The sequence below is a fragment of the Trichomycterus rosablanca genome, chromosome 2 (assembly GCF_030014385.1).
Source record: "Trichomycterus rosablanca isolate fTriRos1 chromosome 2, fTriRos1.hap1, whole genome shotgun sequence".
Classification (NCBI taxonomy): domain Eukaryota; kingdom Metazoa; phylum Chordata; class Actinopteri; order Siluriformes; family Trichomycteridae; genus Trichomycterus; species Trichomycterus rosablanca.
Window position 1 is genome coordinate 9,004,383 of NC_085989.1, and position 16,744 is coordinate 9,021,126.

General features: G+C 41.0%; 1 protein-coding gene across 1 annotated transcript; it reads right to left on the reverse strand.

Annotated features, from left to right (window-relative positions):
* Positions 1-2,685: 2,685 nt before the first annotated feature.
* On the reverse strand, positions 2,686-12,264 carry styk1a (serine/threonine/tyrosine kinase 1a). Its single transcript, XM_062990040.1, has 9 exons — positions 12,204-12,264; positions 10,177-10,389; positions 8,582-8,812; positions 8,316-8,497; positions 7,301-7,381; positions 6,517-6,725; positions 5,126-5,166; positions 3,225-3,321; positions 2,686-2,881 (listed from the first exon to the last, which is right to left on the reverse strand). The coding sequence occupies exons 1-9, from the start codon at positions 12,262-12,264 to the stop codon at positions 2,686-2,688; spliced, it is 1,311 nt and encodes a 436-aa protein (XP_062846110.1).
* Between the last annotated feature and the right edge of the window lie 4,480 nt (positions 12,265-16,744).

A 16,744-nucleotide genomic window follows, 5' to 3' on the forward strand; every position in this document is an offset into this window, starting at 1 on the left:
AACCACTTCCATAACCCCAAAAAGAAGGACATCAGACCCCAGAAAGAAGGGCATGACAGTGGGTAGTCAGGATAGTATCTACAGCTAGGGTGGCCACTTCAATAACCCCAAAAAAAAGGACATCAGACCCCAAAACCAAGGGCATGACAGTGGGTAGTCAGGATAGTGTCTACTCAGCTTGGGTGGCCACTTCCATAACCCAAAAAGGAGGGCATGACGGTGGGTAGTAAGGATAGTATGTAAAAAAGAAGGACATCAGACCCCAAAAGAAGGACATTAGACCCCAAAAACGAGGGCATGACAGTGAATAGTCAGGATAGTATTTACAACTAGAATGACCACTTCCATAAGCCCAAAAAGAAAGACATTAGACCCCCAAAACAAGGGCAAGACAGTGGGTACACAGGATAGTGTCTACAGCTAGGGTGGTCACTTCCATAACCCCAGAAAGGAGGGTATGAAAGTGGGTACACAGGATGGTGTCTACAACTAGGGTGGACACCTCCGTAACCCCAAAAAACGACGGTAGGACAGTGGGTAGTAAGGATAGTATCTACAGCTAGGGTGGCCACTTCCATAACCCCAAAAAGGAGGACATCAGTCCCTAAAAACAAAAGTATGACAGTAGGTAGTCAGGACAGTAGCTACAGCTAGAGTGACCAATTCCAAAACCCCAACAAGAAGGACATCTAACCCTAAAAACGAGGGCATGACAGTGGGTAGTCAGGATAGTGTCTATAGGTACAGTGGCCACTTTTTTCTAAGTCATGGTGGGTCCAGCAAATTCCCAAAACACTGGGACACAGCAAAATACAGGGGATAATACAATAGGGAATCAATCCATATTGTAATCCTAATCCTCACTGAACAAAAATTTGTCAGCTTTACTCTAGTTGTTAAAATATGCTGTTATATTTAACAAATTAAACAAACACTATATTGCCAAAAGTATTCACTCACCCATCCAAACCATTGAATTCAGGTGTTCCAATCACTTCCATGACCACAGGTGTATAAAACCAAGAACCTAGGTATGCAGACTGCTTCTACAAAGATTAGTGAAAGAATGGGTCGCTCTCAGGAGCTCAGTGAATTCCAGCGTGGTACCATGATAGGATGCCACCTGTGCAACAAGTCCAGTCATGAAATTTCCTCACTACTAAATATTCCACAGTCAACTGTCAGTGGTATTATAACAAAGTGGGAGTGATTGGGAACGACAGCAACTCAGCCACCAAGTGGTAGCCACGTAAAATGACAGAGCGGGGTCAGCGGATGCTGAGGCGCATAGTGCACAGAGGTCACCAACTTTCTGCAGAGTCAATCACTACAGACCTCCAAACTTCATGTGGCCTTCAGATTAGCTCAAGAACAGTGTGTAGAGAGCTTCATGGAATGGGTTTCCATGGCCGAGCAGCTGCATCCAAGCCTTACATCACCAAGCGCAATGCAAAACGTTGGATGCAGTGGTGTAAAGCACTGGAGAACGGTACTGACCTCACAAATGCACTTCTGGAAGAATGGTCAAAAATTCCCATAAACACACTCCTAAATCTTGTGGAAAGCCTTCCCAGAAGAGTTGGAGCTGTTATAGCTGCAAAGGTTGAGCCGACATCATATTAAACCCTATGGATTAAGAATGGGATGTCACTCAAGTTCATATGCGTGTGAAGGCAGACGAGCGAATACTTTTGGCAATATAGTGTATTTTGGACCCAGTAACTTGTTTTTAGGAGGTTTATGGTTTAAGGCAGTGGCATTCAATGGATTTTTTAACCCTTGTGTTCGATTGACATTCAATTTACCGTCTTGTTCTTTGGGGTCCAAGAGACCCCAGTGTTGTGTGGGTAAAATAAAATCACAATAAGATCAAACTAAATGAATTTACCAGATTAACCAGACAGAAATGTAAAATTACATATATATGTTTATTAAAATGTCATGTGATTTAACTGAAAAATTCTGTATAAATGAAATACATTAAATATTGTTTAAAATGCTTTTAGATAACATTTTAACAAAACTAACTGTACAAATAAAACAACTTTTGTCCTAATATAATATACATTTCTATACATTCATTGCTTTCCCACTGTATTTGTATGATATTTAACTTTAATTTTGTGTGTGTGTGTGTGTGTGTGTGGGGGGGGGGGTTATTATTGGCAACCATTGCTGCCAGTCATGACAGTGTTTTTCAGGATAGTGTCTACAGCTACGGTGAACACTTACCTAACCCCAAAAATGAGGGTATGATGAAGGGTAGTCAGGATAGTGTCTACAGCTAGGATGCCCAATTCCATAACCCCCAAAAAGAAGGGCATGACAGAGGGTAATCAGGATAGTGTCTACAGCTATGGTGGACACCTCCCTGACCCCAGAAACAAGGGTAGGACAGTGGGTAATCAGGATAGTGTCTACAACTAGTATGTCCACTTCCATAACCCCAAAAAGAAGGAAATCAGACCCCAAAAACGAGGGCATGATGGTGGGTAGTTAGGATAGTGTCTACAGCTATGGTGGTCACTTCCATAACAGTGTTTTTAAGACTATTATTTACAGTGTATTCAAATCTATTGCATTTAGTCATGTGTTCTAGAGAACATTAAATCAAACCAAAAGTACAGACATGTACAGCTATTGCAACTGCTCACGTGCATTTTAAGTGCAAAACCCTAAAATCTATCAGATGACAGCGTAATTGTAGAACTCCCCGAAACCCGCTTCATGCATGTATTTTTCCATATTTAGTGGCTCAGGCACTCGAAGCACCACACTGTCACTGGCGTTCCTCTCACCTAGCTGAAGCTTTGAAATCACCTCATTAAGTGGAGCTCGGTCTTGTGGTGCCCACCGGCAGCAGGCCTTTATGATGGAGTAGCTGAGAAAATAGATATCACAGAAACCTCTTATTATAATGAAAAGCTACTGTGCTTTGTATCACTTCCATCTAGCCCAACATGATAAAGCAATTATGATCCATTCTTCTTTACACCTTCTTGACATTCTGCCAAAACGTTTATACAGTAGAATTGTGGCTTACAGCAGGTTTGAGGTCTGGTCACACATGTGACTGTAAGCACTGCAACCTTTAGTTTAAATCCTTCCAGTATTGATTTGGCAGTGTGCTTAAAATTCCTTCCCAGTTTAAGCTTTCTGGCTGAGAGAAGCAGGTGTTAAAGCATTGTGTGTGTGTGTGTGTGTGTGTGTGTGTGTGTCCTTACAGTGAACTGGAACAATTAGCTGGTCTCTTTAGGGTTTTCCCTCTTTGTAAGTACTGCAGAAGTTCACTGGGTGGTATTTCAGGGAAGGGAGGATCCCCTACAAATAGATAAAATAAGTCTTGTGAATTATTGTGTCAGTGATTCCTTTAATTTACTTGACTGGCTTTGATATTTACTGCTTACAATTTTGTAGAAGATAATAATGTTTTCTAATATACAATAAAGTAGCAGCAATTTCATACTTACATGTTAAAGAAGCCCCACTAACCAACAAGAGATTACAATGATCTACAGTATCTGAAGGTGATTAGAACAATATAGAGTGCACTGCACAATTATTGGCACCTCTGTAAAGAATAGTATAAAGGGTTATGAGGGCTTTATACCTTAATTATATATATAGTTTAATGTTATGTTGAAAAAATGAGAAAAAATTATGTAAATTTGTTCAGACAAAAATATTCATCAAAAACTATTTTTGTCATATTTCTATCTACCCGTCCATCCATCCATCCATCCATCAACAGACACCACTTTCATTGAAACAGACTCTAACAGAGAAATAAATCTGCATTAATTAAAAAAAAAATCACTCAAGAAGAGTTTGTGGGCAGTGATATCTCAGTGTTTAAGCTACTGGACTTCTGATCAAAAGGTTGCTGGTTCAAGCCGCACCAATGCCAGGTTGCCACTGTTGGGCCCCTGAGCAAGGCTAAACCCTTAATTCTCTGAAATACTGTCACAACTGAAAGTCTCTGTTTAATAATAATGATAATAATAGAATTTTATTTATAGGTGCCACAGGGCCCCATGAACAGTACAGGTAAATTACAGCACATTAAATACTATACATTTAGAATAATTATAAAAAAATTGTAATAGATAAATATAATAAACAAAGAAATGCACAAAGGTGTAGTAATATAAATGTGAAAGAGAAATACAAAAAAATACAAAATACAGTTAAAAGCAGATAGCATAGCACCAAACAAATGACAAAAAATTTAAATGAATAAAAATTAATAAACAATTAAAATTAATTTTTGAAGAATTAAACAGAGGTTTATACACACATATTAAAAGGAAGTGTGTTTCATAGCTTTGGGGCAGCCATGCTAAAAGCCCTATGTCCATAAGTGCATAGCCCAGAAGAAGAAACAGCTAAAAAAAAAAAAGCAGGTTTTGAGTATGTGTGCAGGTGAATATGCTGAAAAGATAGGTAAGGGGCAGACATTAAAATAATAATAATAATAATATTAATAGTGTAATAGTGCTCTGGGAAACTCATTATGGTAAAACTCATTATGGACACCATGAAATGCCAGGACATTTCAAATCAAAATCTATCTCGGTTGTCATTGGATCATCCAGCAGGACAATGATCAAAAACAAAGGTCCAGATCAACACTAAAATGCTTTACTGAACTCAAAAGCAAGTTTCTGCCATGCTTATCTTAGATCCTAATATGATCCTAATCTCATACACCAGGGTTAAAAAAGAAAGCCAAATAAGCCAAAAAATGGGTCGCAAAGAAAAATAATAATCATTAAATAAACTCATTTAAAAAGGTACATAAACACAAATGAACTTGTACACGAATGCCCCCTTGTGGAGGCTTTACATTACACCTTTTAAACCACAGTGGGACCAGATTGCCACCAATTTAATTAATTAAGTATATTTCTTAATTATATTTTTTGTGTTTTGTTTTGAAGCATTGTTTAACCATGAAATAGACAACCTGTGGGGTTAGCAAATGAGGAAAGTGCACAAGAGAGGATCTAGGACTGATGGAGGATGACCTGGAGAGATTCTCTAAAAAAAAAGCATTCCTATGCATAGTCTTGCACTAAATTACATGAAAAATAGCAAAAGTTGTAAAGTTTAGGAGCAAACTCACCTAATGTCCCCATTTCATACAGCAAGATGCCAAATGACCATCTGCAAATAAGTGGAAATGGTAAATATCTAAAACTTACATTTATAACTACATTGTAATAGTCAAACAGATAAACTTATAATGAAATACTTAATTACTGGATGCCAATTAACTATGCCTTTGTCTAGTCTATAAAACAGTTAATAGTGGGACAATACTAATACTAAATTAGTTTTTTTTAATTAAACAAATGAATAAATAAATAAATAGTAATTACACCCGAGCTTAGTCTACAGCAAGGCAAATGCTTGTTCATTAACATTGGTTGTTAGTTTGTGGTTCTACAAATGCTCCACGTCTTATTTTGCAAAGTAAATGAATCATAAGTGGAGGACATGCAATCCCACTGCTTTATCAGCAGATGTCACCAAAAAGTATCATATAAATTCATGACATGGGCGTCATCTGCCAACAAAGCAGCTGAATTACACGTCCTTCGTTATATTTTTTAAATACAGTAGACCCTTGAGTTACGAACGGTTTACCATATGAACATTTCGTGTTATGAACGATCTTTTTCAACTTAACGTACAAACAAATTTTGTATTACAAACCGAAATTCGCGAAACACGTGACGTCACGAACAAGTTGACTCCGACCGTCTCTCTCTCTCTCTATATATATATATACAGTGAACAAACATTCGGAGAGCGGATGGTGGTTTTTGGTGTTTTTTTTTGGTATTTTCTTTATATTTCATAAAATTCGATATTAAAATGGACAAAAAGAAGCTGCAGAGAAAGCGTTGTTGTGTGGTATAATTACTCCTGCCAGTAGGTGTCACGGTGTATCAGACAGAGGGGACAGTGAGTGAGAGAGAAGAAGGAAGTCAGAGTAAAGTATTCTTTCTTTCGTGCAATTACCCCTACAAAATACAACACTACTGAGATAAAGAAGGAAATAATAGAGAAATATGAGTTATTGTTGTTTCTGGTAGATACATTTTATTAAAAAAAGAAGGAAATTTATTATGGTGTTTGGTACAGCACACGTACTGGACTGAAATGTGGTGTGTGTTTTATGTACAGTACAGTACTACTGTGTATTGTTGTTTATTATTGTTTATTACAGGAATGTCTTTTCTATACTTTAAGATTAAGGGAGAATACATTTGTATTTATAACAAAAAAGACCATTTAAGACATTAGAAAGGTTAGGTAAGGGGGGGTTTGGGAGGTCTGGCACGGATTAATTCTATTTACATTATTTCTTATGGGAACATTTTGACTTAAGAACAGCCCTTCAGAACCAATTAAATTCGTAAGTCAAGGGTCCACTGTATAACACAATGCTACAAAAAAGCATTGAAGAAAAATGGGAGAATTACATGAAAATAGACCAGCTCTACTTACATGTCACCGCTGTGACTAACAGGTCGGCAAACTAACACCTCCGGAGCTTGCCACTTCTTTAATTCCTCCACCTCCCCTGATGATCCCATAGACGTCTTTCTGCAGAAAGCTGGACCTAATCCCCACAGTTTTACAGAGAGGTCACGACCCACAAGGACACTCCGTGCGCCGAGGTTGCCGTGTGTGCAGTTCCTACTGTGCAGATATGCCTAAGATACAGTGTATTAAAGTTAGTGATTAGGGCACCTCCCATTGTATATATCAGGTGCTTAGCCACACCCATTGGTAACAGGTACATTCATCATATATATTAAATAAATGAGGCGCCCAGGTGGCGCAGCAGGATATTTTGCTAGCACACCAGCGTCGAGATTCTGAACTCCTCGGTTCGAAACTCTGCGTTGCCACCAGTCGGCTGGATGCCATATAGTGGACATAATTGGCAGTGCCTGCAGCAGACACGTTTCTGCTAGGGTGGGACTATGTGGGTTGTGTCTTCAAACGCTGTGTAAGGACCCTGATTAGCAGATAGAGAGGCACCTGTGCAGAGTGCATATGCTTGTGGCATACATAGATGTAAAACCAGAATTCAAATTCACTCGAACCTAGGACCTTCTTGCTGTGAGATGATAGTGCTACCCATGGAGCCATCAAGCCCTGATAAATTCATTTACTTAATTAAATTAACTTAATTACTCCTGCAAACGTCATCCACTTATTATTTTACATTTGAAACTTTAACTATAATAAAGAACTACACGATTATATTTGATTAAACACTAACCAGAGCAGATGCAATCTGTACTGCCATTCTGAAAATCAGTTTCTCCGTCATGTGGCATGATGATGTCTGACCAGGTTGATTCTGTGTCGTTAAAAATAATATGAATAAAGATAAGGATCCTTACAGTATATGATAACGTATTTCTGTCAGCAAAAAAAGACATACAATGATAATACACCGATCAGCCATAACATTAAAACCACCTCCTTGTTTCTACACTCACTGTCCATTTTATCCGCTCCACTTACCATATAGAAGCACTTTGTAGTTCTACAATTACTGACTGTAGTCTATCTCTTTCTCTGCATGCTTTGTTAGCCCCCTTTCATGCTGTTTTTCAGTGGTCAGGACTCTCACAGGACCACTACAGAGCAGGTATTATTTGGGTGGTGGGTCATTCCTAGCACTGCAGTGCGTTGTGCTGGTATGAGTGGATAAGACACAGCAGCACTGATGGAGTTTTTAAACACCTCACTGTCACTGCTGGACTGAGAATAGTCCACCAACCAAAAACATATCCAGCCAACAGCGCCCCGTGGGCAGCGTCCTGTGACCAATAATGAAGGTCTACAAGATGACCAACTAAAACAGCAGCAATAGATGAGCGATCGTCTCTGACTTTACATCTACAAGGTGGACCAACTAGGTAGGAGTGTCTAATAGAGTGGACAGTGAGTGGACACGGTATTTAAAAACTCCAGCAGCGCTGCTGTGTCTGATCCACTCATACCAGCACAACACACACTAACACACCACCACCATGTCAGTGTCACTGCAGTGCTGAGAATCATCCACCACCTAAATAGTATCTGCTCTGTGGTGGGCCTGTGGGAGTCCTGACCATTGAAGAACAGGGTAAAAGCAGGCTAAAAAAGTATGTAGAGAAATAGATGGACTACAGTCAGTAATTGTAGAACTACAAAGTGCTTCTATATGGTAAGTGGAGCTGATAAAATGGACAGTGAGTGTAGAAACAAGGAGGTGTATGTGGATAAATTCTACAAGCACGTCATACCTGTCTGCATCTCCATAAGAACCCCAGCAGGTCTCTGTTTTCAAGCTCTTCCAGGACCATGACCAGTGATGCCCTTGCTGTCACCACTCCAAGTAAGCTGGGCAGAAATGAGTGGGGCCCAAGTTCTGACAGAAATTGGGCAAAGCCCAGGAAGGCATGACGCTCAGTGGCATTAGCAGTTTCTGTGGTGGAGTAATGAAGGCACACATTGATACAATTCTGTATCTGATATTCCGATATGTCTGATTGTGATATGTATTCTGTACCTTTAAGCACTCGTAATACAACTGGTCTCTGGTCCACAGTGGCTCTGTAGAGAGTAACAGAATGATCTGGTTTCCATGTTAAGGTCACTGGAAGTGGGGTGATTTGCTGAAATGAGTTGTACTGCATCTGAGTGAACATCTGTAAATCTGCAGGTTGGCTTCTGGACTGGTACCGTGTTTGTTCTGTCATAGGTAAAGTCTCAAACTCCATTGGGTTGAACTGTGCAGGAGCTATGAAGGGTTGACAAAGACAGAATTTAGCAAAGTAACTGAAATAAAAACATGTTTTGTCGTTTGGCTAGTGCATTGTAAATGTGTGCTGCATTATAAAGAGGACAATGAGTGGCGACCGTAGAGTGTTGAGCAGCTCAAGTCTTGGGGTCAAGTCTGAGCTCTATCTGTTTTGACAATAAGGTCCTGGAAGGTTGGCACATGTATCTGGAGCCATGCTGACTGCAGTGCATCCCACAGCTGCTGGAGGGTATGTAGGGGAGGATCCATAGAGCAAACACGATGATCAAGGTGGTCCCACAGTCTTGGTCATGCTCTTCCAATCAATGTTGGACATTTCTAGCCATGTGACATGTGGCATTGTCTTGCTGGAAGATGCCATCCGCTGAGTAACCACCTTGTGCAGCAGGGACAGCAGCTAGATGGGCTGGGAGTGACTCAACAAGGTCCTGGTAAGTTGTCACAGGTATCTGGAGCCATGCTGACTGCAGTGCATCCCACAGTTGCTGGAGGGTGTGTGTGGGAGGATCCACAGAGTGAACACAATAATCAAGGTGGTCCCACAGATGCTCAACTGGGTTCAAGTCTGGGGAGTTATGGGGCCAGGGTAGTACTTAAAAGTCTTAGTCATGCTCTTCCAACCAGTGTCGGACATTTCTAGTCATGTGACATGTCACATTGTCTTGCTGGAAGATCCCATCCGCTAAGTAACCACCTTGTGCAGCACGGATAGCAGCTAGACGGGCTGGGAGTCACTCAATAATGGTCTGGTAGGTTGTCACAGGTATTTGGAGCCATGCTGACTGCAGTGCATCCCGCATCTGCTGGGTAGGGTGTAGCGGAGGATCCACAGAGTGAACACAATGATCAAGGTGGTTCCACAGATGCTCAACTGGGTTCAAGTCTGGGGAGATATGGGGTCAGTGTAGTTCTTAAAAGTCTTAGTCATGCTCTTCCAAACAATGTTGGACATTTCTAGCCATGCGACATGTCGCATTGTCTTGCTGGAAGATCCCATCCGCCCCAGGGAAGACAATCGGCATGTATGGGTGCACATGATCTGCAAGGAGGGGTTGACAGTGCCTTCCACACCTAATATACCCACCAAGCCAGCTCATGAAACGTGACTTCCTTCATGAGCTACGCACTGCAGCCGTCAAAAGTAGGACGTGGTCATAATAATGTGACTTGACAGTGTAATTACACTGAATTATTTACATTCAGCTTTGATATACTGTGGTGTCTGGTTAACACTGTGAGTCAACATCAAGTATTGTGAGGATTGTTTGTATTTCACTGGAACTGAAGGATCTGCTATGGTGGTGCCAAACATGCAAACAACTCAGACACCCAATCTAACTTACCATCAATACCCTGCAGGTGGTGTCTGCTGTTGCGGCTTCTACGGTTCTGTCCTTGTACCTTGCGCCCATTGTGTGTGTAGCTCTGGTATTTGGCGGCGCGCTTTTCCTTCTTTTGAATCAGCATTAAAACACACAAAGTGAGCAGCCCGATAAAAAATAAGGCCAGAAGCAGCACCGGAATCACTATGATCTCCACTTGGTACACCCGTATCACTAGGAGAGAAAGAAAACAACATAGGGAACACGAATGTAAGCTTCACCATGTTACCTAGATGAAATCAGAAGCCGTTTTTGAACTTCATTACCTCAAGGCAAAGTTTAATCAGACATGTGTAAATCAAACTACACTGACATGCAACAGTCAACTGACTGAAACCATGTTTTATGTAGGTTACTATTCTCAGCCTGTTGGTCTGACAATAAATCAGAGGTGGTATTAAACATTCCCAGGTATGTACATTCCCAATTCCTGAGTATTACCCTGGAGGGTACATGTACTGTATGCTCAACACCATATGAAAGGTGTGAGTTACTCACACTAATGTCATTACAAAACTCCTGTTAAGGTCGTACACAGCCTTCAAAAATCCGGACCTCCACATAGCATTACAAACAGCCAGAGTATTAAAACATATCCAAGGCATATCCAAATTAAACCCTGTCATATTTAAGTTTAGGGTGTAGGGGGTAAAAACCACCTCCTTGTTTCTACACACACTGTCCATTTTATCAGCTCCACTTACCATATAGAAGCACTTTATAGTTCTACAATTACTGACTGTAGTCCATCTATTTCTCTACATACCTTTTTAGCCTGCTTTCACCCTGTTATTTAATTGTCAGGACCCTCCCAGGATCACTACTATAGTAGGTATTATTTGGGTGGTGGATCATTCTCAGCACTGCAGTGACACTGACATGGTGGTGGTGTGTTAGTGTGTGTTGTCCTGGTATGAGTGGATCAGACACAGCAGTGCTGCTGGACTTTTTAAACACCTCAATGTCACTGCTGGACTGAGAATAGTCCACCAACCAAAAATATCCAGCCAACAGCGCCCCATGGGCAGCGTCCTGTGACCACTGATGAAGGTCTAGAAGATGACCAACTCAAACAGCAGCAATAGATGAGCGATCGTCTCTGACTTTACATCTACAAGGTGGACCAACCAGGTAGGAGTGTCTAATAGAGTGGACAGTGAGTGGACACGGTATTTAAAAACTCCAGCAGCATTGCTGTGTCTGATCCACTCATACCAGCACAACACACATTAACACACCACCACCATGTCAGTGTCACTGCAGTGCTGAGAATGATCCACCACCTAAATAATACCAGCTCTGTAGTGGTCCTGTGGTGGTCCTGACCATTGAAGAACAGGGTGAAAGCAGGCTAAAAAGGTATGTAGAGAAATAGATTAACTACAGTCAGTAATTGTAGAACTACAAAGTGCTTCTCTATGGTAAGTGGAGCTGATAAAATGGACAGTGAGTGTAGAAACAAGGAGGTGGTTTTAATGTTATGGCTGATCAGTGTATATTTTCTCATATATTCCTTGTCTCAGGATCCATGTTTTAGCCATTGTTCCGCCCCCCTACAGACCCACAGCCAATCGTGTTGTTCCACCTGCACTTTGACGAGTGTGCATACAAATCAGCACTGTGTACAGAGAGACACACCCTGTTCAATGCACTTTTTCGTCTCTGTGCAGGCGCCATTAATCAGCCAGCAGAGGTCGTAATTGCATTAGTTATGAGGGAGAGAAACCCTTTCCGGCTTACTCCCGCCCCCTATGAACAACAGGCCAATTGTTGTTCATATGGCCGCTCAGCCAAGCCAACTGGCAGAGCTGAAACTCGATATGATGTATTCGAGATCCCAGCTCTGGTGTTCAGCGTGTGTTTTACCTCCACGCCACCTGAGTGGCGTTATTTCTGGAATTGTTAACACTCTTTCCTGTGTGCTAGCATCTTTTTTGCTATTTTAGCTATCTCTAAAAATAGACTGAAGAAAAGATTGTGTAACTTACCACATAATGTGTCTTTTGAATCACACAGGCTTGTTTCATTACTCGTAGATGAATTAGACATGCTGCCAGAAAACAAAATACAGTCTTATTAACTAATAATATGATTTATCTGTAAGAAATGTGCAAATCCTGCCAAACACTCAAATATAATTAGATCTGGACTCTTAGAGGAGGATTCGTTTGGCATGGAGAGTGCAAACAGGAAGTATGGCAGGTATTTAAGAGGATGTTCTTAAAAAGCCAGGTGTAAAGTTTTGGATTACACATAGCATGCACTGATCGAGCATGGTCGCAACTTCAGCAGATCTGCTACCCAGGTTGCACAATAGACTGTTTATGGATTTGTTCACCACAGTGGGTGGTGAAAGTTACCAATTTAAAACAGTAATGTTATTTTCAGTCAACAGAAGGATTTATTTTGCACAAATGCTGCCATTTTTTGTTTATTCTTTTAATTTAAATTCTGCAGCAGTGCTCTATTGGGTTTAATGAAAGACAAAAGGCTGCATGACTAAACGTAGACCATGTAGAAATATAACCAAAGAAAGAAAGGTGTGAGTTACTGTGCCTTGCAGGTGGCACCCAGGTAGCACAGAGGGATGTTCTGACCCTAGCAGCCACAAGTGGCGGTGTCTGCAGCAGACAATATTGGCAACTGTCTGTGGATCTCCATGAGTACATACTGTATATTAGGGGAAATGTATACAACATTATCTAAGGCTTCACTTGTTTCCAGTACTTCAGTGACATTAATTAATTTAAAATTAAAGAAGCTTTTTACAGACTTAAACCTCATCTGAACAAACTGAGCATCTGGGCAAGAAGGGTATTTGTCAGAGAGGTCATTAAGAACCCATAGTTCACTATAAAAGAGCTCCAAAGCCTTGTGTAAAGATGGGAGGACGTTTTGGAAAATAAAGCATCAATGCAATAATCCACAAATGCTATCTGGAGTTGCAAGATTGAAAGCCGCTGTTGATTAAAAGGATTTGAAAGGAAGGACTGTGGCAACATGAGGAGAAGATTCTCTGGTCTGATGAGATAAAAATTAAACCCTATGGGAAGAACAGCAAGCAACATGTCTGGCAGAAAAACAGGCACCTGGTTGTTACCATCTCTACCATGAAACATGGTGGTGGCAGCATGATGCTAGTGTGCAGACAGATGAATGTAACCAAATACAGCAACATCTTTAAAGAAAACTCCTTATCTCATCAGACCAGCCAAAAAACAACACTGGAATGGCTTTGTGGCAAATCTTTGTATGTCCCTAGTTGACCCAGCAAAGACCCAGACTTAAACCCAGACAGCTGTGGAGAAAATCTTAAGACGTCAGTTCAGAGCCGCTCATAAAGACTTGCAGCTGTAATTGCTGCCAAGGGGGCTTTTCTAAAGTATTGAACAAAGAGTCTGAATATATTTGTAAATAATAGATTTTACTTTTATTTTAAATTAATTATCAAGAATTTCCTAAAGTATATTTTCACCCCATCATTATGGAGTGATGATCAGTGGTGACCCTTTGTATAGTTTATACATTATACAGAATGATTTGACAATAATATTACCTGATATACAGTATTTACATTAAAGTTAAATTAAACTGTTTTGTATATATACACTGATCAGCCATAACATTAAAACCACCTCCTTGCTTCTACACTCACTGTCCATTTGATCAGCTCCACTTACCATATAGAAGCACTTTGTAGTTCTATAATTACTAACTGTAGTCCATCTGTTTCTCCACCTGTTTCTCCACATACTTTTTAAGACTGCTTTCACCCTGTTCTTCAATGCTCAGGACCACCACAGAGCAGGTATTATTTAGGCGGTGGATCATTCTCAGCACTGCAGTAACAATGACATGGTGGTGGTGTGTTAGTATGTGTTGTGCTGGTATGAGTGTAACAGACACAGCAGTGCTGCTGGAGTTTTTAAATACTGTGTCCACTCACTGTCCACTCTATTAGACACTCCTGGTCCACCTTGTAGATGTAAAGTCAGAGACGATCGCTCATCTATTGCTTCTGTTTGAGTTGGTCATTTTCTAGACCTTCATCAGTGGTCATAGGAAGCTGCCTACGGGACACTGTTGGCTGGATATTTTAGATTGGTGGACTTTTCTCAGTCCAGCAGTGACAGTGAGGTGTTTAAAAACTCCATCAGCATTGCTGTGTCTTATCCACTCATACCAGCACAACACACACTAACACACCACCACCATGTGAGTGTCACTGCAGTGCCGAGAATGATCCACCACCCAAATAATACCTGCTCTGTAGTGGTCTTGGGAGAGTCCTGACCATTGAAGAACAGCATGAAAGTGGGCTAACAAAGCATGCAGAGAAACAGATGGACAACAGTCAGTAATTGTAGAACTACAAAGTGCTCCTATATGGTAAGTGGAGCTGATAAAATGGACAGTTAGTGTAGAAAGAAGGAGGTGGTTTTAATTTTATGGCTGATCGGTGTATATGACCATACCAGACAGCATTCCTTTTATCTGCATTACGCCTTTAACTTTACACTATATGCAGGTATGTGGCATTCAAACAACAACACAGACTGAATTTTACAAAAATAAGCATGGTTTAAGAACTGCACTATTACCATTATAACAAATCCACTCAAATTACTAGTATGGAGAATAAAAAGTACTCTATTACTTAAATATAATAAATCCTAATCTTGTAGCTGTGTCATCATGTCTAATTCATTATAATAGCTGTAGTTAGCTATAGTTAAATATGAGCTGCACCAAAAATACTTACATGCCATGCTAGGTAGTAACAAAGCACGCTGTAGATATGTCCTTTTATCCTGACATGGTGTGGTCAGTGGAACATCTCAGCCATCATGGTTTACAGTGTTGTTATGCTCCAGTGTTTCCAACCTCTGTACAGTCATTCTTACTATCAACCCATGACTTGCTTTTTAGCTATTCTTGTCTCACAGGTTTCTTAATTTATAGGCGTAGCCTGTCCTTCCTGTTCCTTACTGCCACACCTAACTTTCTTTTGGCTTATCAGAATCTCTTAAAAAAGATAAGTGTCTTTTCAATCAATTTTAATGAATTATTTATAAATAAGGTCCTGGAAGTATATTGTCTTCGTTAGGTTCCAAACTGTAAGTCAGATGGACATGAGACTTGGTCAACTGGTAATAGTCCCACCTTCTACTCATGTGCTCGTGGCCTGATGGTGGCGCTAAAGCAGGAATGTCAAACTATAAAGCCCATATGACATATTGTTTGTTTATTAGGATTTTAACATCATGTTTTACACTTTGGTTACAGTCATGACAGGAACGGTAGTTACTAATTACACAAGATTCATCAGTTCACAAGATTATATTGAACACAGTCATGGACAATTTAGTGTCTCCAATTCACCTCACCAGACTTGCATGTCTTTGAACTGTGGGAGGAACCCGAAGCACCCGGAGGAAACCCACAGGGAGAACATGTGAACTCCACACCGAAAGGACCTGGACTGCCCACCTGGGGATCGAACCCAGGACCTTCGTGCTGTGAGGCGACAGTGCTACCCACTTAGCCATTCGTCATATGACAACATTGTCAACATATGACAACAAAATTCGTTTTTCCCTCTGATTAGCTGTCTGATGCCTTACAAAAAAAGCCAAGGATCTTAAGGTTATGCAATGTCTAGGCAAGAACAAAGAACAAGGACATAAAGGCTAAACTATGGCTAGGCTAAAACAAGGAACAAGGACACCAAGGCTAGACTATGGCTAGGCTTTAACAAGGTACAAGGAATCTATCCTAACTTCAACAAAGGTTTAATGTGTCCCTGTCCATGTTCCTCCCGTGTACCACTTCAACCGGACAACCCTCAATATGAGCAACGAAACATGGAAGACTTATACACATGACCATCAATAATTGTCATTGATTATCATTGATGATGATCATCAGCATGATCATCACAAGGGAGGCGTGGAACAATAACGTCCATGCGCTTCCGAAACCAAGGGGGCGTGGCACATAAACAAAACACAGAAACAGTGTATTCCGGAAGCCGGGCGGCACAGTCGCTAAGTGGGTAGCACTGTCGCCTCACAGCAAGAAGGTCCTGGGTTCGATCCCCAGGCGGGGCGGTCCGGGTCCTTTCTGTGCGGACTTTGCATGTTCTCCCCGTGTCTGCGTGGGTTTCCTCCGGGTGCTCCGGTTTCCTCCCACAGTCCAAAAACATGCAGCTAGGCTAATTGGAGACACTGAATTGTCCTATAGGTACCCGGCCGCTAGATGCACAAACCAGTGCATTGCAGTGCCGGTCACGAGCCCGGATAAAATAGGGAGGGTTGTGTCAGGAAGGACATCCGGCGTAAAAACTGTGCCAAATCAATGATGCGGATCATGATCCGCCGAGAGCCGATCCCTAACGGGAAGAAGCCGAGAAAATTGAATGTATTCCAGATGACTTTGATTACTTCTCTCATGCCCTAGTAAAAAGCCTGAAGAACAATGTAGCTCCGCCCACTTCGATTTTGAGCTAATTTGCATATTATGCAAAATC

What these genes read in the sequence shown, in the direction of transcription:
- styk1a (XM_062990040.1), bottom strand. Translation starts at nt 12,264, where the DNA reads ATGTCTAATTCATCTACGAGTAATGAAACAAGCCTGTGTGATTCAAAA. An exon ending in TCTTATGGAGATGCAGACAG is followed by an intron (nt 7,382 to 8,315) that starts GTATGACGTGCT and finishes TTAACGACACAG; the next exon opens with AATCAACCTGGTCAGACATC. An exon ending in GTTAGTCACAGCGGTGACAT is followed by an intron (nt 5,167 to 6,516) that starts GTAAGTAGAGCT and finishes ACTTATTTGCAG; the next exon opens with ATGGTCATTTGGCATCTTGC.